The 26,620-nt window shown below is 38.0% G+C and overlaps 1 protein-coding gene across 3 annotated transcripts in view; it reads left to right on the plus strand.

Moving 5' to 3' along the window:
- diaph2 (diaphanous-related formin 2) overlaps positions 1–26,620 on the plus strand; it is a 284,936-nt gene that overhangs the window by 242,704 nt on the left and 15,612 nt on the right. For all 3 annotated transcript variants that reach the window (XM_053505652.1, XM_053505650.1, XM_053505651.1), the window contains 4 exons: positions 6,127–6,256; positions 14,392–14,515; positions 21,357–21,522; positions 24,125–24,260. In XM_053505652.1, the coding sequence (XP_053361627.1) occupies positions 6,127–6,256; positions 14,392–14,515; positions 21,357–21,522; positions 24,125–24,260 (556 nt within the window). The remainder of the gene's footprint in view (positions 1–6,126; positions 6,257–14,391; positions 14,516–21,356; positions 21,523–24,124; positions 24,261–26,620) is intronic.

Here is a 26,620-nt window from a genome sequence, read left to right on the forward strand (position 1 = left end):
ACAAGGCAGCAAAAATCGACAGAACACCGGTGTCCTGGGGGCGTGGCCTTGTATGTAGATTACCCTGTGACTGTTTTCCGTGTGAACAGCGTGTGGGCGTGTCCAGCTTCGGGTAATTAGCAGATAGGGAAGTGCGACACAAATTCTGTGCCTCTCCTTGGTTTCATACGAATTACATAAACTAAAAATATTTGTTTTCAATGTGACTTGCATAATTAAAAAATCCACACTTTAAGCTTTCTATAGATATATTTCTCATGTCTATCTGTATCAGTATTTGCGGAGTTTCAGTTCAGTTTAGTGATGTGTTTCAAAAAGATTTTTTGCGGAGACTGAGACGACTTAAAGCACACCCTGTTTATTATTATTATTTTTTTAAAAGCACATTGTTTTGTGGATATTATGAGTATACATAAATTAAAGTAGACCCTTTTCAGATTCAAATGATGTTTTACACTTATGTGTATGATCAAACATTGTGGAAGATTTTAAACTCTTTTCACGGTTACCAGAAAAAAATGCACGTGTGCCCGCCGGCAGGTCTGCCGACTCCTAAGGGTTAATGAAGTTCTTAAAACCCAAAGCATTTTTTAAAATAAGAAAAAAATAAATATGGGTCACTTAAGCACAGACGCAAATGATCAAGTGTTTAATTGTTGTTGTTTACACCTCTGACCGCCTTTTGTCTTGTAAATGGGTATCCTCATTGTACATGCATGTTATTCACAAGTTCTGACGCGTGTCTTTAGTTACACAGTGTCACTGACGACATCAGACGTTTCGTTGATTTCTTTGTCTCTTGTTTATTTTCAACATCAAAAACAACGGTTGTTACAGTTTCTTGCATAAATCCACTGTAGTCACGACAAGTCGCTTGCTGTGTTCTGTAGCTTCAATAGATTACAGTTACAACAACTTATTTTACAGTATTCCTTTTAGCTTACTGTCTCACGGTCAAGCTTGTGTGCTCCACACCTTTCTGTATCCTTCCGTGTCTTAACAACAACTAACAACTGACGTGCGTGATAGACATGAAACTGCATAACTGTGGGATGATGTCACAGAACAACCCATGAAATGATGTCACAATACAAATTATAAGTATGATACTTAATGCTTAATGCTTAATTAATAAACTGAAATAAGATAAACATAACAACAAATCACAAGAATGAAATATGGCCCTTACACTCATTCACCTTCCAATTCCCCCCAGCGCACATACTTTTTGTTTGTACTGTAGCTATGTTTGTTAGGGCACTTCGTAATACACAGTACTTTTATGTATGGAACACTTACTTCCTGGTTTGTTTTTATTTAAATAATGCTTATTACCTTATTCAGCAAAATAAACACTGTTATCATTGTGTAAATTATTAATGTATTGATGTCTTTTAGTTAAGGACAAAAACAGACACTGCGCTTGTGTTTAGGACTGTTAAACAGCTGTGTTCATAGGTTTCATCAACGATTTACAAGACAACAGTTAAAGCATTTGTGGATGGAGAGGTGCCTGTGTGCGGTCCTGCTGAAAACAAGAACCGTGAAGTGGCTCTGTGAAGTCAAAAGTCACCCAAAACAGGACGGGTGACAGAAGGCACCCTTGCCTTACACTGGTCTTAATGGTGACGAATTCTGTACAGCTCATGAAAGACTTCACGCAGATCCATTCCTGCCCCATCACTAACCTATCGTTTAAGCAAATTTTACCATCATCTTTTTAAAGTTGTACCATTGTTGTTCATCTTCCGCCATATCAGTTGAAGCCACAAACCGGTTACAAAGCCGAAGGGCAAAAACAACTTTAGTGTCCCAGGCCTTTCCAGTCAGTTCTTAATGGCAAACTGTCGGGCGAGGGCATTCAAAGTACAATTGTTTTTGTACAATCACGTGATCACAACTGAGCCAACGTTTTTTTCTCTCTTGTGCTTTGGAATTGTGGGTAATCGTCTCCCCTGCTGGGTCTTAGTGCACGTCTCTTACTGGTATAGTTAACATCTGTGCACGCGTGTACTGTTTACCGTAACACTGTGAACACGTGTTTGCGTAAAACATTTTATTTTGTGTCTGTATGCGTGTGTTTACAGCGCATGTGTAAAGCGAAAGCAAGTCTCATTAGAGAGGTAAAAAATACATTTTCTCTCTTTGCTCAAGGCTCAGCCTTCTACATTTGCCTTCCCAGACATGCACACTTTTTCTCTCTGCTCTTCACAGAAACACTGCTCTGCGATTCTTTTTAAAGGTAAAGTGCTGGTTAATTTGTTTTATTTTTACTTTACAGCAGTGATTGTTAGTGTGTCACTCAATCGAGTGTTATTAGAAAAATTTTTTGTTTATTTTTTCGATAAAAGTGTTTCCGTTGTGTGCGTACATGTGTGTAAAAAGAGTGGAGGAAGGGTAACTGTGTAAGACTAGAAGGGGGAGAGGAGCTTTGGGACTTTTTTTCTTTTTATGTTTTGGTTTATCTAGTTGCTTTTTGGCGTAATGTTAGCTGGCTGTTTTGTAGCACTGGTACAGTAATGGCTTTTTTCTGCCAACTTGCCTATGCAGTCTGTATTTGTTAACTTATTATAGTGCATCTTCGACAGTCGGAATTTCAACTGTTCAGTGGATTTTTTCCTGAACAATTTTCCTTGCAGTTTTGGCAGAAATCTTTGCTGGGGTACCTAATATCAAAGTTTGAACAGTGGAGGTTGGCATAGCTACTTATATCAATTTTCCAATTTAGAAACTTCAGATAAAAGATTCTTTAATGAGTCATTTACCTATATATTTATGTATGACACATTTGATGTTTTATTATAACACATTAATACACTGCGTTCCAAATTATTATGCAAAAAGTGTTTAGGAGTGATAAGGTAAGAATATTTCTGTTTGTCAGTTGAATTATGGATGGTGATGTGTGTCAGGGCTCTTTATATCACTGAAAGCAATCGCGACACCTGTGCTAATTAGTTTGGCAGGTGTGTCCAATTAAAGGCAACACTACTTAAGAAGGCTGTCCCACATTATTAAGCAGCCTACATTTTCAACCAAAATGGGAAGGAAAAAGGACCTGTCGGCTGCTGAGAAGCAACAAATTGTTGAGTGTTTAGGTCAAGGCATGAGAACAATCAACATAGCCAAGACACTTCATCGCGATCATTGCACAATCAAGAAGTATGTGGCTGATTTAGAGCACACAAGTGCGCGTGCTGATAAGGGAAGATTGAGGACTTTTTCCAACAGGCAAATACATCGGGTTAAAAGAGCAGCTGCAAAAATGCCTTGTCTTAGCAGCAGACAAGTTTTTGAAGCTGCTGGTACCTCCAACGTGCCCCGAACAACAAGATGCAGGGTCCTCCAGAGGTTTGCAGCTGTGCTTAAGCCATCTTTTGGACCTCCCCTATCCACTGCACACAAGCAGAAACGGCTCCCGTGCCCAAACAATACATGAAGACTGACTTCAAAACTGTTCAGCGTGCCGGGCAACCCTCGATGGTCCAGATGAATGGAGTGGTGGATGGCTGGTTGATGGCCACCCCATGCAAACAAGGCTACGGCGCCAACAAGGAGGTGGTGGAGTAATGTTTTGGGCTGGAATCATGGGGAGAGAAATTGGATCCCCGAGGATCCCTGACGGGGTAAAAATGACATCCATAAAGTATGTGGAGTTTCTCAAAGTGCACTTCCTGCCATGGTTCAAAAAGAAGAACCGTGAATTCCGCAGCAAGATAATTTTCATGCATGATAATGCACCGTCTTATGCTGCAAAGAACACAACTGCATCTCCGGCTGCTATGGGCATAAAGGGGGACAAACTTTTGTCGTGGCCCCCATCCTCCCCTGACCTCAACCCTCTGGAGCATCATCATAAGTAGTGTCAATGATGGTGGGAGGCAGTTCATATCTAAACAACAGCTCAGAGAGGCTATCCTGTCCTTATGCAAAGTAATTTGAAGCAGATACCATCCAAAACCTGACAAATTCAATGGATGGGGGAGTTCAGAAGCTCCTTTCGAACAAGGGGTCCTATGTGCAAATGTAACATCACCTATAATAAAGTTTTGACTTGAATACTGTTTGATTTCAGTTACCTTTCAGTTTGTAATAACCTGCTAATGCTTATAATTTTACCATTTTTTTGTTCTTTATAAAAATGGCAAGTTTGGAAACTCTGTTGTGCATAATTAATTGGAACATGAATTTGAGTGAATTTTTTGTTTTATTTTTTTTAAATATACTGTTATCACTGGGCAGTTTGTTCAAAAAACCTTTCAATTGTACTCTAATAGTTGATGACTGGAAAATTACAATGACTTCAATTCATATAGGTAATTTGGAAAATCTAATAAAAATATGTTTTGCATAATAATTTGAAACGCATTGTAAAAGTGTTCAGTGCATGGACTAACTTGAAAGGACAGTAAAAGTATATCATAAATGGTTGCAGTTAATAGAGATAATTAATGATCTTATACAATTCAAGATTGTCAGTCGCAGGAACACTGTGTATAAGGCAAAAATACACCTCAAATATCTACCCGTTTGTCTGTCTATCCACCCACCCATCTATCTTCTACAAAATCAACAATGTTCAGGACCCAGAGTGGCATTATGAGACACTTCTACCTAAATGTGAAATATAGTTTAGTATATGCAAACAGATCAATTTAGCACCTACAGTATAATTTTACATGCACAATTTAGTACAACATAAGACAATGTACAGTTGCTATCAGAAATGTACATATACGAATGATCATAATAAATTCCATGGCAATCTTAGGGTTGTGATTATGTTTTTAACTCGGATAACTCTTATGTTTTTAACATAGGATAATTGTACAATGTTTAACACATTTTTAATTAAATAATGTTCCATAAGAAAATTTTTGGTACAAGTTTATTTATTTTGGGTTTTCTAAACTCAACCAAGGGTCACAATTATAAATATAGGATCAAAAGTATACATAATGCACCTAATATTTAGCTGAATGTTCCTTAGCAAGGTGCTTTTTAAGTTTTTAATTATTTTTTTAATTATTATTATTTATTACTAAAGGTTGTTATGCATGCGCTTTTTTCTGTCTCAGAAAAATACCAGGTTTAAACAATTCAGTTGCAGGCTGAGTAATACCATGACATTTGTGTTCATAAGGGGTGTATGTAAACTTGTGACTGCATCTGTATTACATTTGCAGAAATCTAACTGCACAGCATAGTATAATAGTTTATCGCAGTTTTAGACTAAACATTTACATAATGTTTGAACCTCCAATGAATAGCATTAGCATTTTAAAAATAAGCTTGTTAAAAAAAATTCACCCATACTTAGCAGTGCTCATGTTCTATTTTAATCAGTTTGTCTTGAATTATGCATGTGTGGTGAGTTCTGTTTAATTTCTTCTGTGATTTTCTTGACGACATTGGCTTTGGTACCAGGGTGAAATACATTGGAATGCAAAAAACTTGGTCTGTGTTGGTTTTGCAAAATTAGCAAAATTTTTTATAAATTATAAATTGATGAATGAGCAAGGTCTTAAAATATGAGTATGCATGCGCTTTTGTCTGCCGAGTATCACGTGATCAAAACTGAGCCAATGGTTCTTCTCTCTCTCGCGCGCGCTGCGGGTAATCATCTCCCATGCTTAGTCTCAGTATGTGTGCATCAATTTTATAGTCTACGTGTGCGTGCACTGTTTACTATAACTTTGTGACCGAGTGTGTGCGCGCGCGTAAAGCAATTTTTTTATATTTTATATTTTTATATATTTTTTTATATGAGTGCTTTTATATAAAGGCATGTTTTTGGAACAAATTATGCTTGCGATCCAAGGTTTAACAAAAACATAAACATAGGCTATATATTGTTTTCAAAACCTTATTTCCCTGTAAAAGTATACAATGGGTCATTGCAAATTACTACAATATGTATTACAACAACAGTATTTGCAGATTGCACAGACAATACAAATTTAATTATTATTAACATAAGCTAGGTTGCTTGGCTTGTTTAGCTTTGACAAAAAGGTCTTTATTTTGTCGTTCACCTGAAGGGTAAATCTGTTACATTTGATTACATATTCCATGCCGGTTACCAATAACTAAAGTTATAACTAAACCCCATCTGTTTATTTACAGCTACAGGACACAAAGTCAACAGATCAGAATACAACACTTATGCATTTCTTGGCTGGGAAATGTGAGGAGATGCACCCAGAAATGCTAAACTTCCCTGATGAGTTGGAGCATGTGGAGAATGCCAGCAAAGGTAAAAAAAAAAAAAAAAAAACTCCTCACAATTACATACAGACTAAAATCATGGCTTACAGATAATAAAAACCTAAAATTTAACATCTCAGAAAATTAGAATGTTGTGAAAAAGTTTAATATTGGAAACTCATCGGCTAGGTTTACATTGCAGGTCTCGATGCCCAATTCTGATTTGTTGCCTATATCAGATTTTTTTGACCGTCTGTTTACACGTTCTTTCAACTATGACTCATATCCGATACACGTGTTTACACTTGCCATACCATCTGAAACATCGCGCATACTTAAAGGGAGGTTCTTGCGCTACACACTAGCCAAGATAGACGAAGGTAAAGTATGCTTGACGCTCTGCGATATATGCAAAGTTCGCGAAACGTCACCATGGTTTTAAAACAGAGGAAGAGGAAAAAAACGGCATAATTGCAGCCTGCGCATATGCTTCATTCAGCAAATACTGATTTCTTAATGTTATTTCGCGCTAATAAGCATTAAGGGGCGGGGGGGGGGGGGGGGGGGGGGGCTGGGTGCTTTTCCTTTTTCATGTCAACTGCGATGTTATAATTCCACACGCACTTCCACCGGAGAATAACATTACGTCATTAAACCACGAAGAAGTCGCAGGTTTCAATGGCGTACAGAACGTAATGCCCCAGGAAATCCGATCTGTCTGTTTACACAACAATCACATTTGCACATATCTGATTTATATCTGATTTATTTCCACATATGAAGGAGGCCTGAAACCGATCTCGAAATATCGGAATGCATGCGTTTTTTGTGTCACATATGAGCAAAAAATCGGAATTGGGTCACATTTACCTGACAGTGTAAACAGAGCCATAGTGTCACACTCTAATCAACTAATTAACTCAAACACCTGCAACGGGTTTCTGAGCCTTTAAATGGTCTCTCAGGCTGGTCCAGTGGGCTACACAATCATGGGGAAGCACAATAATGAAATGAATGGAAGGAAAAATGTCTTAAAAAAGGGTACACAAGAAAAAGGAATAACCGCAGCCTTAAGATTGTGAAACAAAGCCTATTTAAGAATTTGGAGGAGATTTACAATGAGTTTAATGCATCTGTCAAAGTTAGTGATTCAAGAGCCACCACGCACAGACATATCCAGGACATGAACTACAACTGTCGCATTCCTTGTGTCAAGGGTCTCCTACCTTGGCTAAGGATGAAAAAAACTGGGCTGCATTTCCCAAAAGCCTCGTAAGCCTAAGAAGTTTGTAAAAATGAACGTATGACTGATCTTAATATTACGGTCAGTTTTCCAAAAACATTGTAACTTAAAGGTCCTACACATTATATTTTTCATTAAATTTTAATATGATCTTTAGGGTCCTAATGAAAAGTTTGTATTATACGTTAATTAAAAATTCAAAAGGATTGTGTAAAAAAAAACACTACTTTTACCTGGTAAAAACTAGCTCTGTTCTCAGCAACCTGTTTCAGTACATGCTAATTTAAATGCTCATGACCTCTGCTAAGCCCGCCCCCCCCCCGTTCTGTGGGGCGTGACACGTAGGGTATAGCGACGGAAGTGTAGTCCAGTGCGGGCAATGCTTTGGACTGCATTACCCACAAAGGATTGCCACAACGCAGTGCTTTGTGGGTAATGCAGTCCAAACTGGAAAACTATGGATTATAGAGCCCGAGCCTGTTTTCTTCAGTCGTTTTTGGTTTGATTTAAGTACGGAACCTACGCGGAAGTTTGTAATATCGCCTGACAACGCAGAAATTAAAAGAATGGACATGCATCGACCCGTTTGTCTTTCTCATCACTGCATGTGCATGAATTAACGGGCTGTTGCGCTGCCGCGAGCAACAACAAGAAAAGCGGAGAAGCTTACCGAGAGAGATACGGACGCGATGTGTTTACTGATGTGTTTACATGACTTCTTAATCTTCGACAGACATCGTTATAAACCATCTAACGTAACAAAGGTAAGCATAATATAGTTTTCCGACTACGTACACAGTTTGCAACTAGACAATCACCTTAATGCATTGTTTATTATAAACGGGCGATTAGGGATTATATAGAGACGGATGTACATAGAGAAGAAGTCATAACCATGTTCTATTAGAGTATAAGTTAACTTACACTCCGCATTTATCGTGATTATTAGAAAAGGCGATCTGCAAAGACTCATAGTAAAATAAATTACACTCACCGAGCCTAGTGAAGATGAAGCAGGAACACGAAGCGTTAGTACAGATCCATTTTTTAGGAGCAGCTTCCTAGTAAAACCTGCTTTATATTCACCCGCGTTTATAAAGCAGTCTGGTGAAAAATGATTATCGCAAACATGAACGCATTTAGGTAAATCAGCGGGGACGTTAGCTTTAAAAACTAAATTCAGCCACTGCGTCCTCAGTGGCTCAGATACCTAACCCTAGGTAGGTACCCTAGGTCACTAACCCTAGGTAGTGAATGACGACTGCTGTGTTCGCTATTACACCCAACTACTGTACACAACACTCGCTTAGGCGTCATTTTGCTCCAGCGGCGAAAAAACAATGGCCGACAGCGTCTTCTCACTCGGGGCGGGTCTTTGCTAAAACACCAGTGTCAATCAACTTGTGTAGGAACGCCCTCTTGTGGTGTGGCGTCACAAGGCAAGGCTTTTGCGATTGGCCTGATTTCAGAAGGGGGATGTTACTGTAATAAACGAAAAGAAAACCACTGGGCAGAAGAGACCACCACCGTAATGGGCTTGTGAATAGCCAAAAAGCGTAAATTCCACCTTCCTAAAGTGCACTCCACAATACTACGAGCAACACGGTGGGCCTCATTGAAATGTGCCTCACTGTTACTGACAGGATTAGCAACAGGGGTGAACAGATATGGCCTCAATGTATCCGCTGTCACCAAGCAGGCTCCAATATCCTTTTAAGTTTTGGACTTCTTGACCCACAGAGAAGTTGGTAAAGATATAGGAGTCATGTGTGCTATCAGGCCACCTTGCAACAATGTCTGTGAACAAACACTTATGATCACAGATTACTTGGCAGTTGATTGCTGAATAACTTTTGCGGCATATAAATGTACGGCCATCCACAGAAGGCGTACTGATGGGAATTAAAGCAACATCAATGACTCCAATGACTTGTGGTATATGGTAATGTTTTAAAAATACTCCTAAATGTCTGACATGGCCTGTCTTGATGCTGGAAATTGGATGTGTTCTGCCGCAAGTGGAAGCAGTGCATAGGTGACTGCTTGTACAGCTCTGGACACAGCACTTGTACAGTTTACTTAGTCCATGTCTATCTCCAGGTACCTGAAGAAAACTGGCTGTTGCATAATATCTCAGAGAAGCTAAGAGTTGCACATCAAGGGACAAGGCAAAATGACATTGAGCAGCTGGACTATTTCTCCTTGTGGACTATTTCTCCTTGTGGTATCTGTCAATGACAGCCATCATCAAGAATATCCAGGGATTTTGATGCTGCCTGATGTAGGCATTTATAGTACATAGTGTACTCCGTGGTCATCTCTTTCTTTGTCTTCGCCTTTCTCTTTGCCTCACTTTCAGCTGGAATACTTGATGTATTGCAGCCAGGATTTCCTCTACAAGATTAATGAAGTGTAAACTTTATATACTATCCTAAAATTGCTCACAGAAACCATATGATTAAAGTTTTTCAGGCTGTGATAATATTCAAAGGTCACACACTGATTGTCATCTATTTCACTAATAGCGGAAGGCCCCACTTGAAGGAGTCTGAATCACTGATTTTTAGAAATTGCATTAATTATCTCTTTCCTGAATGTATTCTCTTGTTAGATTCATAATGGTTAAAGGTTGTGCTTTTATAAATGTATACAGAGAGTACATTTATATAAAACAGTGCTGATAAAGAATGTGCACATTAAACATTTTTCTGCACCTATATGGAAAGGCTAATAGATAGGTTCTAATCCTATATTCCCACACACACTCTCAAGACTCAAGCTGTAGTAAAATATATGCCTCTCTTTTCACAGACAAGGCTTAAGCCTAGTCCAGACTAAAATGTAAGTCTGAGCTTTTTCAGATGAAGGACACTTGCACTGACTGATTTTAAAATATATTAGTCCTTTTGTTTCGTCTCAAGATGGCACCAGTAATGTTTTTTCTAAGGCACATTTATAAAAAAAAATACTTATCAGGACCTAATCCTGGCCCTATCTGTAAAACTAATCCATAGGGCTTGCATGCTTGTTTTTATTTTATTTTTTATTTTTTTTAAAGGGTTTAACAAGTAGTTATTTAAATTTAAAACTCTTGTAATAAGAATTATTCTGCTTTATAGTATTTCATTAAGCCTTAGGCTTTGAGTGGATTAACAAACATCAAAACATTGCATTTAACCTTCCCTTTGTGTTAGGGTCAGCACCAACCTGTTTTACTTTTTAAATGCACTTTTTTTAACTACTACCTAACTTTGTTTATTGCATCAAGGCTTTTTGACATTGTCAGGAATCTGTATTTAATTTAAAAAATATATATATTTTTTTTACTAAATTATAAAATGCTCTGGTAAAAATTATTACCTTTGTGTTGGTAGGGTCAGTTTTAAACCAGTTATAATTTAAGGTTATAAAACAATAGTGGTCAAAACAAAAATCATAAACACACTTTGAGGGACTTCTCTCTTTGCCTGTGTCTCCTTACCTGAACAAACAAAACAAACAAACAAAGACAGAAATGTTCAGACATGTAAGGCTTGCATAAGACAAATTTAGTTTAGCGTTGGTGACTTGCAGAGTACACATCTTTTGTTTCCAAAATGAGACGAAGATTTACAGTAAGCCAAGCTTTGGATCATATCTTTTCTGACAATGAGGCAGAGACACAAAACATAGTGATACAGATGAGCAGGTTTCCAAGGAGAAAGATATTGTAGAGTATCTACCATAAGGCACAGACCATCTGATGAGGTCACCACCGATGCTGAAGTTGCACTCACTCCTGCTGAAACATTCAAACCCAAAAGTAGTAACATCTGTTGGAGCTCAGTAGCTTCTGACTTACATGGCAGGGCAGCTGCTGCAAATGTCATCAAAATGACCCCTGGAATCACAAGGTTTGCTGTGACGGGAGTAAGTGACATCAAGACATGTTTTGATCTGTTTATGCCATTATCACTAAAGAAAATCATGATTGCTATGACAAACCTCGAAGGAAAAAAGGTTCCTGGTGACATGTGGAATAACATTGATGAGGAATACCTCTTATGCTTATATTGGTGTTGTTCTTCTTGCTGGTGTTTACAAATCCAGTAATGAGGCCACTGATAGTCTCTGGGATGCATCGACAGGTAGAAATATTTTCTGGGCAACAATGTCACTTCAGTCATTTCAAATAATATCAAGAGTCCTTAGATTTCACAACAGAGAAACTAGAGAAAAATCTGACAACCTTGCTCCCACCAAGGAAGTCTGGGAAAAGTGGGTACAGCTCCTTCCACTGATGTTTAACCCAGGGCCAGAGGTAACAGTAGATGAGTTTTGTCCCTTTCCGTGGAAAATGCCCTTTCCGGCAGTACATGGCTAGTAAGCCAGGGAAATACGGCATAAAAATTTGGGCAGCCTGTGATGCAAAATCCAGCTATGGAACCATGAAATCTGCAGATTTACACAGGCAAACATGCAAGTGGCATTTCTGAGAAAAATCAAGGAAAATGTATAGTCGATATGACTACTGAAACGAGAGGTCACAATATTATATGTGACAATTTCTTTACCAGCTATGACCTTGGACAAGAACTTCTCAGGTGGAAACCTACCATGGTGGGCACAGTAAAAAAAAAAATCAACCTGAGCTGCCTGCCGAAATTTTGTGGGTGAAGGACAGGGCTCCACTTTCTTCAAAATTTGCTTTTACAAACACCACCACGGTTGTTTCATATTGCCTAAAAAAACACCATAGTGTGATACTTATGTCCACTTTTTACAAAGACGCAGCTGTTTCATCAGCAACTGACAAAAAGCCCATAATTATATTGGACTATAACAAAAACAAAGAGTGGACAACCTGGACAAGCTGTCTGCCACCCACACTTGCCAGAAAATGACCAGGTAATGGCCAATTGTTGTGTTTTATAACATACTAGATGTGTCTGCATACAATGCATTTGTGTTGTGGACCCACATTTACCTGGAACTCATCCAGAAAAAAAAGTGGAGAATGTTTTTTTAAGAATTAGGAAGTTTGTCAAGGAACACATTGAGCGAAGGGAACAGGTGTCCCGGGACACAGCTGCTGCAGCCTTGGTCAGACAGCTGCAAAGCTCACGTAGCACTCCTTCCACATCATCAGCTACACAAAGAGCATCAGTGCCAGCATCTTCTTTAGCCAGCACTGCCTCAACATCAACCACAGCAATAACCCCACTGAGGCCACCTGATTCAAAAAGAAAGAGGTGTCAGGTCTGCCCTAGAAATAAAGACAGAAAGACAAACATACACTGCTTCCACTGCAAAAAATATATTTGCAAAGAACACACTAAAAGTGTCACTTTTTGCCACACAAGCATCTAAATGCACATGCATGTTCTTGCGCACACAGACATTTTTTGACAGTGCCTTTTCTTCTTCTGCTGTAAGAACGAGGGCGTTATAAGGCCCACCACCTGTATTATTTATTGTTGTCCTCTGCAGTGTCCTTTTTAAAGCTAGGCTTGAATAGTCCTGCAACTTCATCCTGACCTTCTTCCCTGATTTTTTAATCCCCCTTGTTGCAGTAAGTTTTGTAGCAATATTATCCCAGATCTTTTTGTTTTACCTTATTTGTATGACTGCCCTTAAACCTGCTGAAAATTATATGTTTTTGTAGCTCCACCTCCTCTAAAATACTATTAATTTCCTCTTTTTGAAAATTTTTTTTTTGGTTTCAGCAATTTTGCTAGCGTCTCCACCCCTAGGTATGTGCTTATTTATATATTTTTTCCCATTAGCAAATACACATCAGGTGAAGATAATTAGGCTAAACATTTTAAAGATAAATGTAAGAGCTTATTTATTTATTAACTTTAATTTATTTTGATGTGAGATAAGCAATTGTTGATAAATAAATTGATAAATAATTATACTTAAATAATTAAGGTTTCATATAAATATTGAAAATGACGCTAATGCCATTTCCGGCAAGGACTGTTAGAATTTATTTTATGCGAGATTGGAGCAAGACTGTTTTTACAGAACGACATATTTAGTTAATTTATGTTTTTTTAACTTGGTCAAGAAGAAATTACAGGACTTATGTTATTCGTGTTGAATACACATTCACACAAGTAGAAGAAGAAACGGAAATCAAAACTTAGATGGATTGATACAACAGCATATGCAAGAATGACGAGCCCTTCTACAGCATGACATTTTAGCACTTGACCAACATATAGTAACCCCTAAGTAGCACTTAAAGCAGGGCCACATGCAATTGTGTTAAGTGCATTTTCTGACCAAGAACCTTCATCTAAAAATACTCAGTTTGATTGGTCGGCCAGACCTGGAAAGACTGTTGGTTGTTTCAAATTTCTTCCATTTGAGAATGATGAAGGTTTATCATGCTCTTGGGTGCTTTCAATGCTTCAGAACGTTTATTGTATCCTTCCCCAGATCTGTGTGTTGACGCAGTCCTGTCTTATGGGTCTACAGCTTTTCTCAACCTCATGGATTTTTTACTCTAACATACATAATCTAATATGAAGAATTTATATAGACAGGTGCGTGCCTTTCCTAATTATGTCCAGTGAAGTCATTTAGGCACAGGTGGACTCCAGTCAAGTTGTAAAAGCATCTTAAGGACCACTTATAGGAATAGGATGCACCAAAAGGCAGTTTTAAGTGTCATAACAAAGGCTCTGATTACTTATGTAAATGGAAAAACCTGTGTTTTTAAATAAATTAATAAAACAGTTGTTGACAGATAACAAAAAAAGTTATTAAAATTAATAGTAAGACCTCTGTAGTTCATTTGTGTATTATAGCAAATATATCACCTACTAAAAAAGAATATAACAAAATAAACATTTAAGCAGGTATGTGCACCTATGAGCAGTCAGATATTTATCATGCTATCACGGACAATATTTTCCTGACCAGTATTTCATAAAATTTCTTCTCTTTTTTAGTGTCGGCTCAGGTCCTCAAGGCCAGTTTGGACTCAATGGAGCGTCAGATCCAGAGGTTGGAGACTGACATCCAGAACTTCCCGAAGACAGATGACAAACTGGATAAGTTTGTGGAGAAAATGTCCATATCCTTACAATGCTTTTTCCCCTATTCTGAACAGTACAATACCTTGCTGGTACTGGAAATAGATAGGATGGTTTCTACAAAATAAGTTGAGCTTATCTGTTCAGCATTTAAACAACCATAGGCCTCTCTTCAGGACTGAGCTATCAACCCTTAACACACTCCCTTACCAGTGATGAGGTCCATATTAAGTTGGTGCAGCAGTACTTAACCTACAAATTCAGTTCGCATTGCTAATTTCAATAGTTCAAAATAATTTAATAATTTACAAATTGTAGAATTTAAATCTTTGAGTTTTGATCAAAGAATGAGATTAGTTGGCTTGGACTGAAAAGCTATTTTGTCTTTTTTTTTTTTTTTACATTGCAGACATTTGTTTCCCAATTCTGGCTGTTGTTTATCATTTTTATTAGTTTATAGAAACCATGAGTCTCTTTTATTTCTTGATTATGAGTATCTTGAAGTAATTATTTAAGTGATATTATACTGTACTATAATTAACATGAATAATTTTCATTAAATTATAAACTATAAAAGAAGTAAGTACTAGAAAGGTGTTGAAAATAAACTTATATATTCTTAAATAAGATAGAATTTTAACACAAACTGAGTTTTAGCATTGACCACTCTGACAAAGAGTAATGGAGAAAAACAGATATATGATGACAGTCTGGACTACATAGATCCTTTTAAAGGCCTAGTAGGTCTAAGAAGTAAAGTTGATTATGCTAGGTTACCCTGCCCTGCCTAATCTGTCAGAGGCAGCACAGAAATTACATAGCGACATGATGTTATGATAGTTTAAAACAGAACTGAATAATTATGACTTAAAAAAAAAATTATATAGAGTGTCAAAAAAGGGATCCCACTTTATTGAAGAATATAAAACAAACTAAAAAGTGGTAATCCAAGCAGAGTTATCAAAACTGTGGTAGACAAAACAGAAAATGAGCGCCAAACAGAACTGACAGACACTGTGACAATCAAGAACCATGGGTGCAGAGCGCCCTCCAGGGGTTATCCCTGACACAGAACATTTTTCTCTTTTAGAGTCCTGCTTATACAGTATGTGATCATATAGCAGAAATCTATCTATCTATATGATATTTTGTTTAATTAAGGATTTTACTAGCAATGTGGCTTAATTAGTTTATATGATTATATCAGAGCAGGGGAACTGCATATACAGTGGCTTGCAAAAGTATTCGGCCCCCTTGAACTTTTCCACATTTTGTCACATTACAGCCACAAACATGAATCAATTTTATTGGAATTCCACGTGAAAGACCAATACAAAGTGGTGTACACTTGAGAAGTGGAACGAAAATCATACATGATTCCAAACATTTTTTACAAATAAATAACTGCAAAGTGGGGTGTGTGTAATTATTCAGCCCCCTTTGGTCTGAGTGCAGTCAGTTGCCCATAGAAATTGCCTAAAGAGTGCTAATGACTAAATAGAGTGCACCTGTGTGTAATCTAATGTCAGTACAAATACAGCTGCTCTGTGACGGCCTCAGTGGTTGTCTAAGAGAATATTGGGAGCAACAACACCATGAAGTCCAAAGAACACCCCAGACAGCTCAAGGATAAAGTTATTGAGAAATTTAAAGCAGGCTTAGGCTACAAAAAGATTTCCAAAGCCTTGAACATCCCACAGAGCACTGTTCAAGCGATCATTCAGAAATAAAAGGAGTATAGCACAACTGTAAACCTACCAAGACAAGGCTGTCCACCTAAACTTACAATCAGCGAACAAGGTGAGCGCTGACCAGAAATGCAGCCAAAAGGCCCATGGTGACTCTGGATGAGCTGCAGAGATCTACAGCTCAGGTGGGGGAAACTATTAATCGTGCACTGCACAAAGTTGGCCTTTATGGAAGAGTGGCAAAAAGATAGCCATTGTTAACAGAAAACCATAAGTAGTCCTGTTTGCAGTTTGCCACAAGCCATGTGGGGGAAACAGCAAACATGTGGAAGAAGGTGCTCTGGTCATATGAGACCAAAATTTAACTTTTTGGCTGAAATCCAAAATGCTATGTGTGGCAGAAAACTAACACTGCACATCACTCTGAACACTCCATCCCCACTGTCAAATACTGTATGGTGATGGCAGTATCATGCTCTGGGGGTGCTTCTCTTCAGCAGGGACAGGGGAGCTGGTCAGAGTTGATGGGAAGATGGATGGAGCCAAATACAGGGCAATCTTGGAAGAAAACCTCTTGGAGTCTGCAAAAGACTTGAGACTGGGGCGGAGGTTCACCTTCCAGCAGGACAACGCCCTAAACATAAAGCCAGGGCAACAATGGAATGGTTTAAAACAAAACATATCCATGTGTTAGAATGGCCCAGTCAAAGTCCAGATCTAAATCCAATTGAGAATCTGTGGCAAGATCTGAAAACTGCTGTTTACAAACACTGTCCATCTAATCTGACTGAGCTGGAGCTGTTTTGCAAAAAAGAATGGGCAGGGATTTCAGTCTCTAGATGTGCAAAGCTGGTAGAGACATGGCAGACTGGCAGCTGTAATTGCAGCAAAAGGTGGTTTTACAAAGTATTGACTCAGGGGGCTTTTTTTTATTATTGTAATTATTCAGGGGGCTGAATAATTACTTACCCCACTTTTCAGTTATTTATTTGTAAAAAATGTCTGGAATCATGTATGATTTTCGTTCCACTTCTCACGTGTACACCACTTTGTATTGGTCTTTTACGTGGAATTCCAATAAAATTGATTCATGTTTGTGGCTGTAATGTGACAAAATGTGGAAAAGTTCAAGGGGGCTGAATATTTTGGCAACTGTACATTTATTACCCTTGAAATATTAATCTGCAAATAAATGTTAAAATAGAAGCACAAAACAGTATCAGAATGTGGTATGCTTCTGCAACCATCATTTTGATGGATTTAAAAATATTATATGTCATGCCAATGCCGAACAACCAGGCTTGGACCCAAAAGCTACAACGGAACAACTTTAAGCACTTGCAGCTAATCTTGATAAACTTGTGTTTGTCATATGTTTGTCACTGAAACTACAAAGCTAGACATGATCATCAGGTCTCCTGTGACCCCTAGCAGGATTTCTCAATAATGCTCTCCTTGATCTCACTAAATATCTCTTGGATTATGTAGATCATCGCCAATGTTCTGGCAGCAGAAAACTGACCAAATTTGATCACGAAGGCTAGGGTAGTATTAGAGAGTCCCCCTGGAACCTTTAGACTTGGTTCTGGAGAGAAGTATGCGGCATGAGCATCTTTAGCTTGGGACTAGTTTTGTTTATAAATGTAGTAAATAAATGTCTATCCCTGAACAAACTGCAGACACTAAACATTCAGGGCAGTGCTGCTGACCTATGCACGGCTGAAAAGCTGTAGCAATGTTGTTGCCTATCACACTCATATTTATACCTGTGGACAATTTGTGACTATTAACTGACACCAGAAAACACAATAACTCTCAAGTACACCAAATATCTGCTTTATCATTCTCAGTAATTTTACTATTAAGGATAAAATGTGTGCTAAAAATTTAGCGAAATAGTAGGAACATACACGTTTGTTGTATTGGTGCGAGTTGTAAGTAATGTCACAGAGGGAAGCAGGGATGGTGGATCCAAGCACAAAAGAGTTGGGGAAAACTCCATAGTTGTTTGTAGAGATGATATGTGACTTAAACAGTGCACAACACAGGCATAGCAGGTTGTTTGTAGACTTTGTCAGAGAGTTGGTGGTGGCGTGGCTTGAGCTTCTTGGCGAAAATGTGAAAATGAAGAGTCAGTGTGTGTAAAATACAGGCACGAGCAGACTCATAAGTCAAAGGCAAAATGGTTAATCTGCAAGGAATGTGCTGTCAACAAACAGGCAAGGAGTCGAGAAAGTCCTCAATCTTAATTCTGGGTCGATAGGCAAATCCAAAAGAGAATCAGAGAGCGCAGAAAGTCTGTAGCATGCATTTATTTTCACAAATCTGACAAGTTAAGGTGTTGGCTTCATCTCATACTGTAAAAGTTGCTCTGGAAATATTAGTAGGTCATCCCTAGTTCTTGTTCAAAACAAGTCTAAACTAAATACAGTACTATTTATAGATAGATGCTCACAAGATAATGACATCTTGATGTAGGATGTTTTACCTACAGAGAGTATATCGATCAAAACAGTCAAAAAAATATGGAGAGAAAGCTACTGATTGTGTTGCCTGTTTGGACAGTTCCTACCCAATTTGCCTACTGTTTGATCATCTCGGGACGAAAAATTGTCTCTTGGGGTTGTTATGAAAAGAGAATTGAGTTTGTTTTTATAATGTATTATATCAGTATTATAAAATTGAAATTAATGCGCATGTAGATGGTCTTAAAAAGCATTTTTTATAAAAAAAAAAAAAGCACAAAATCCACTCCATTCTATTCCTATCGTAGCATTTTTCCGCCGGGAAGGATACATTGGAGAGACGAGTGAGCTTACTTGCTGCCCAATGCAATGGCTGGGAGTACTTTATTTTATACCCACAGTCAAACAAAAGTATGAACAGCACATTCACACGAAGCCTACCTCCAATTCAGCCTAAGCATAAACCGGAGCACATTCCACACGTCACACACACACCACATACAACAGGGCCGAAGACACTAACCAAAACACCTTTCCCCAACATGGTGAACACACCGACATCCCCGCAAGGCATGCTGGTCGTCAGCCGCCGCCCCGCCCACGCCACACTATTAAAGACCACTGCCATTTATCCAGTACGACCAAAAACAACACTGAATAAGAATATCTGCATATCTAACATGCCACACATCATTTATAGCTTTTGGACTTAATCACCAAGAAACATTAAAAATAAAAAAACAGAGAACATGTTTCTGGTTGGTGATTGCTAACAAGCGATCTTGGCCTTATAAATGCTAAATAAAGGCTTGGGATGGAGTTTGAGATTCAGCAGAGCCCGAGGTTCATCCTTGTGCATTTTCAATAATGCATGTAGATTGATCTCTGAACAAGTTATGTACTGTGGATTTCATCCTAATGGTTTTGGATGGAATCCAAAATCTAAGCATTCTCTATGAACAGAAAATTAAAATAGTACAATTTGTGTATGAAAGTTGTTGCACTTTGATGCAGCAAAAGCTACCAGCACTATTACTGAGATTATTACAATATCACCAAAGGAAACATGTTGACCTGTAAAACACATTTTAATTATTATACTGCTTTAAATAGTGTTTTACCTTAGAAAATACAAAATGTAATTACAACGTAGATGAGTTATATACACTCACCTAAAGGATTATTAGGAACACCTGTTCAATTTCTCATTAATGCAATTATCTAATCAACCAATCACATGGCAGTTGCTTCATTGCATTTAGGGGTGTGGTCATGGTCAAGACAATCTCCTGAACTCCAAACTGAATGTCAGAATGGAAAAGAAAGGTGATTTAAGCAATTTTGAGCGTGGCATGGTTGTTGGTGCCAGAAGGGCCGGTCTGAGTATTTCACAATCTGCTCAGTTACTGGGATTTTCACGCACAACCATTTCTAGGGTCTACAAAGAATGGTGTGAAAAGGAAAAAATATCCAGTATGCGGCAGTCCTGTGGGCAAAATTGCCTTGTTGATGCTAGAGGTCAGAGGAGAATGGGCCGACTGATTCAAGCTGATAGAAGAGCTCGTTACACCCGAGGTATGCAGCAAAGCATTTGTGAAGCCACAACACGCACAAACTTGAGGCGGATGGGCTACAACAGCAGAAGCCCCCCCGGGTACCACTTATCTCCACTACAAATAGGAAAAAGAGAATTCAATTTGCACGAGCTCACCAAAATTGGACAGTTGTAGACTGGAAAAATGTTGCCTGGTCTGATGAGTCTCGATTTCTGTTGAGACATTCAAATGGTAGAGTCAGAATTTGACATAAACAGAATGAGAACATGGATCCATCATGCCTTGTTACCACTGTGGTGGTGTAATGGTGTGAGTAAAGTTTTCTTGGCACACTTTAGGCCCCTTAGTGCCAATTGGGCATCGTTTAAATGCCACGGGCTACCTGAGCATTGTTTCTTACCATGTCCATCCCTTTATGACCACCATGTACCCACCCTTTGATGGCTACTTCCAGCAGGATAATGCACCATGTCACAAAGCTCAAATTATTTCAAATTGCTTTCTTGAACTTGACAATGAGTTCCCTGTACTAAAATGGCCCCCACAGTCACCAGATCTCAACCCAATAGCGCATCTTTGGGAAGTGGTGGAACGGGAGCTTTGTGTCCTGGATGTGCATCCCACAAATCTCCATCAACTGCAAGATGCTAAACTATCAATATGGGCCAACATTCAGCACCTTGTTGAATCAATGCCACGTAGAATTATTTTATATAGAGTATAAAACACTTTATATAGAGTGTTCTTTAAAACACAAATTTTATTGTTACGCTTTTCTAAGCACAATAATTTGGTTTCACTCTTTGTAAAAGTTAAGAAACTGTGTATGTGTTACAGTGTATAGTCTGTATGTGATCATATAAGAATGAGCTATGTGTAGCCAGTAAGTGGGAAGCGAATATATCTTTGCTTCAAGCTATCATTGCTTAAAAGAACCTGCTTCATATGCTCATGCACATAGGCTGGTCCTACTTTTGTATGAAAAAAAATACTCTCATGCTGTCTTCGTTTGAATATATGAGAAATTATTAGTGTACAATGCCACTGCCTTACAACAGAGCCGATGGTCATGAGGGTGTTGTATTACATTGTTTTCACTCCTTGCATCCGAAATGCTTCAGATGTCTTGTTTTCTAAAATTATCTCTATTTTTTATTAACTAACTTTCCTTACGGTTTCTCCAAATATTCACGTGAACAGTATGAAAAGCTCTCCACTAGGCACAAGAACATGCAGAAGCTCTACGAGAGCTTGGGAAGCTACTTTGCATTTGATCCACACTCCATCAGCATTGAGGATTTCTTTGGAGACCTGGCAAATTTTCGCACCCGCTTCATCGTAAGTTCTTTTTTATTCTGTTTGAAACCTTTAAAGAGGTTAAATTATATTGCTTTCTTGCTATCCCAGCTCTCTCCCATCTCTCTCTCTCTCTCACACTATGTTGTTCTGCGTTTCTCATAATGGTGCAGAACAAAACATGAAGGTATGAAAAAGCTGTAAATACTGACAAAAGCTTATCATCTAAGGACTGACTGACCCACAGTCCAGCAACACCTGACAAAGCACTCAATTATACTTCCAATACATACAGTACATAAATACCAGGGGTGGAAAGAGTAATAAACTTTTGTACTCAAGTATAAGTATTGTTATTTCAGTGAAATTTTACTGAAGTACAAGTAAGGTTACTATTATAAAAATCTACTCAATAAAAGTACAAAGTAGCTCATTAAAAATTACTCGGAGTAAAAGAGTTTTGGTTCATTTTCTGACACACTCAAGTTCACAGAAACCGATACAAAATAGCGCTGTATCCCTGTTTGCTTTCATTATTTTACAACATTATAACGTTTTGTCTTCATTGTGCATGCATTGAACTAAAATTAGAGTCTTATAAAGGCTATATAGCATATATAGGTTTATTATATAGTTTTTGCCCATTAATCTGACAACACCTGTGGCTCACTTTTTCTGATGCACACCCAAAGTTTTCTGGCTACGTGAGTGTTACACATGATAAAATATAAAGACTCACTTTGTTAACATTTACTTTGTTTAAACTCGATAGAACTAAGAAACGTTTATATTTATTTTAAATTCTAAATTTAAATTAAATATAAACGTTTCTTAGTTCCATCGTAGCAGATTTATTAACTGAAATAAACGAAACCAAATGACCATAAAAATTTAAACATTGTCAGGACGTGCTACTGCATCCGCAGATGTCGATGTGTTTTTGCGTTATTATAAGAATTAAATGCAGAAGGATGTTATGATAATCATAATGTTCCTAATAAATAAATGTACTGTGAACGAATTTACAATCACGGTACGAATTGTAAATTCGTTCACTTACAGTAACGAGCTGCGGCTCATTAATCTTTGAGAAAATTAACTGATGCCCGAGGTGTCAGTCTAGTATATAGTTATATAGCGCCACTCAGCGGTAAAAGCCAGCAAACGCACAAACCCAAATGCCACCACCGTGGCGGTAAAACCAGAATACAGCTTGGGTACCATCTGTAAGAGAGATGAAGAGGGAGACAAAGGGAAAGAGTTAGAATTACAGGAAATGAAATTCCTCAGCTGTAGGTATTTATAAAAATGTGTCCCAGGAATGTTAAACTTTTGTACAAGTTGTTCAAATGAGCCAAAGATATAGTCAATGTAAAGATCATGTAATGACAATACACCACACTTAAACCAAACCCCGAAAGCATCACCATATAGGACGAAGCAAACATACAGTGCCAATTCAGTGGTGCTATCAAAGTTAGGTCAGTAAGCTTAAAATGATGGCAAAACTAATTCCAAATTTTAACAGATTGTATAACCAGTGGGTTTAAGGTAAAACAACATGTGGGCTGTTTTTGTGGCAATTTAGTACATAATTATGATAAAAAAGATATTGATCCCATTGATGTTTCCTCTATAGCTACCCAGTCGGGAGAATTGGCATCATACTTCGCCCAGAACAACATTGCCCTCACATTAGCAGCCCAGTAAAAAAAATAAAAAAATGTTTGAAAGTGCCATTCCTCCTACTTCACAGGGCCTTTGTTTAATATGTGGTTGTTTTAATTTAGAAATTTGACTACTTATGTTATTAATAAATGATTTTTTTAAAAAGATTGGAAGGCACCGAAATAGGTATAGGAATTTTGGAAACAGATTCATTTTAATTGTGTTTATACTTCCGCCCAAAGAGAGAGGTAGCAGGTCCCATCGTTCAAGATCTAATTTTAGTTTAGGAAAGTAGAACCTGATAATTCACCTTGTACAGATTGGCATGATTATGTGTTACCAAAATCCCGTAATATTTGTTTATTTCTGGGACTGATCTTAAAGGGGATTAAATCAGGAAACTGTGCTATATTGTTTTTAATTGGCATCATTTCACTTTTTTGTAGATTAACCTTGTAGCCAGATATTTCACCAAAATCTTTCAATAAATCCACTAGTTTTGGTAGGCTATAAGTAGGATCAGATTTAAAAAGCAGCATGTCATCAGCATAAAGGGAAACTTTGTGCTCCACATCCCCACGAGAGATACCTTTAATATTGTCATTTTCCCTTTAATGCGATAGCCAAAGCAAAAAGCTACAGCAAAGAGAAGGGGTGACAAAGGGCACCCCTGTCTTGTACCATGCTGAAGCTCAAAGAAAGGGGATAGGTTGTTATTTGCCCAAATGGCAGCCAGTCCAAATAAATATAGAACTTGTATTCATGATATAAATTTAATTATAAATCATTGAAACCTGGAGCTTTTGTTATTTGTGCTGTTTGTTTTTTGCGCTGCAAAAGGAGAGACATCCCGCAGTTTTGCTCTGTGAGCAGTAAGCACTTTTGTTAGGATACCTCAGAAGAACAGTGCATCTTTTTGTTTCTTGACTTCTTTCCTGCAAATTCTTAGTCTCATTTAATCCCTTTTCTTTTTCAGGAGGCTGTGAAGGAAAACCACAAGAAGAGGGAGATGGAGGAGAAGATCAAGCGGGCCAAGCTAGCAAAGGAGAAAGCTGAGCAGGAAAAACAGGAACGGCTGCAGAAGAAAAAGCAACTGATTGACATGAACAAAGGTAAAGTGCTTGTCCCCAGTTGAAGCTCACTGCATCCCTAAATAATATTTCACAGTTATGAATGTCCTAATGACAAATTTACAGTAAGAAAGTTTAATGCTTATAATAGTATACTAAAAGTCCTTAACGCAGCTGTGGCAAAGTCAGTTGCATAAATAAGGTTTTAACTAATGACCGGGTGCCCTGAAGACAGCAAACTTAATGGTAATATCACAGTTTTCTATAGTATATGTATTTCTTTGTTATTGTCATAAATAAGGTTCAATGTCGTATCAGGTTAGCCAAACGATCATTAACATGTAGTTTAGCCTTTAAAAGCCTTACATAGCCTGTAAAGTAAGGAAATGTTTATTAAATGTACAGCATATAGAGTCAGTCCTGTCCATGTACCAAATGTGTTATTAGAGATTTAAAAAACTTCTAATCATAAAAGAAGTAAGGGACCCCCTCCCCCACCCCCACCTCACACACGCCCACACCCTTTTTGACCACAGGATCTTTTTGTCACATGTTCAAGCTTTAATAGCTACAGTAAGCACAATGACATCCAGCATCCTCCTAAATTTGAATATAATTATAGGACCAGTGGGGGCCTGATAACACATTTTGTGGAGTATCCGAGATAGTAATATTAAAAACTGCTAAAATTGTTACACACAGCCTCATTTGTTTTTCTTGCTATAAATATAGTGATTTATACTGTACTTTGTACATTATATATAATAGAGCATGTGACTGTGATCAGAATTAAATATTTAATTTTGAACTGTAATGTATTCAAAATAAATGATCATAAACTAAATCACCAAAAAGTGATTCTGGTTAGCCCGACATCAACTTTTTTTGTAAGATTTTCCTTACACTGCTTAACCATTATTCCATTGGCTGAAAATGCTTTTAGCCTTTTAGCTGCCAATCCTCACTGGAGATTTAATGAAAGGGATATTTGGACATGTCAGAATGTCCTCCTGGAAAATAAAAAATCACAACAAACCAGTGAAGCCATAAATTAACTAAATAATTTTACTTGTTTAAAGCACGACAGCCATGGCCAAATGCTTTGTGAATTAAACAAATATCAACTTCACAAAGACTTTTAGCCTGCTAAAGACTGCTTTAGTGTTTCTAGATCTTTTTGTCTGATGTTACTATGGTACAGGACACTGAAGTATACAGTGGTGTGAAAAACTATTTGCCCCCTTCCTGATTTCTTATTCATTTGCATGTTTGTCACACTTAAATGTTTCTGCTCATCAAAAACCGTTAACTATTAGTCAAAGATAACATAATTGAACACAAAATGCAGTTTTTAAATGAAGGTTTACGTTATTAAGGGAGAAAAAAAACTCCAAATTTACATGGCCCTGTGTGAAAAAGTGATTGCCCCCCTTGTTAAAAAATAACTTAACTGTGATTTATCACACCTGAGTTCAATTTCTGTAGTCACCCCCAGGCCTGATTACTGCCACACCTGTTTCAATCAAGAAATCACTTAAATAGGAGCTACCTGACACAGAGAAGTAGACCAAAAGCACCTCAAAAGCTAGACATCATGCCAAGATCCAAAGAAATTCAGGAACAAATGAGAACAAAAGTAATTGAGATCTATCAGTCTGGTAAAGGTTATAAGGTAATTTCTAAAGCTTTGGGACTCCAGCGAACCACAGTGAGAGCCATTATCCACAAATGGCAAAAACATGGAACAGTGGTGAACCTTCCCAGGAGTGGCCGGCCGACTAAAATTACCCCAAGAGCGCAGAGACAACTCATCCGAGAGGCCACAAAAGACCCCAGGACAACATCTAAATAACTGCAGGCCTCACTTGCCTCAATTAAGGTCACTGTTCACGACTCCACCATAAGAAAGAGACTGGGCAAAAACGGCCTGCATGGCAGATTTCCAAGGCGCAAACCACTTTTAAGCATAAAGAACATTAAGGCTTGTCTCAATTTTGCTAAAAAAACATCTCAATGATTGCCAAGACTTTGGGGAAAATACCTTGTGGACCGACGAGACAAAAGTTGAACTTTTTGGAAGGTGCGTGTCCCGTTACATCTGGCGTAAAAGTAACACAGCATTTCAGAAAAAGAACATCATACCAACAGTAAAATATGGTGGTGGTAGTGTGATGGTCTGGGGTTGTTTTGCTGCTTCAGGACCTGAAAGGCTTGCTGTGATAGATGGAACCATGAATTCTACTGTCTACCAAAAAATCCTGAAGGAGAATGTCCGGCCATCTGTTCGTCAACTCAAGCTGAAGCGATTTTGGGTGCTGCAGCAGGACAACGACCAAAAACACACCAGCAAATCCACCTCTGAATGGCTGAAGAAAAACAAAATGAAGACTTTGGAGTGGCCT

Source organism: Clarias gariepinus, chromosome 10 (assembly GCF_024256425.1).
Source record: "Clarias gariepinus isolate MV-2021 ecotype Netherlands chromosome 10, CGAR_prim_01v2, whole genome shotgun sequence".
NCBI classification, from domain to species: domain Eukaryota; kingdom Metazoa; phylum Chordata; class Actinopteri; order Siluriformes; family Clariidae; genus Clarias; species Clarias gariepinus.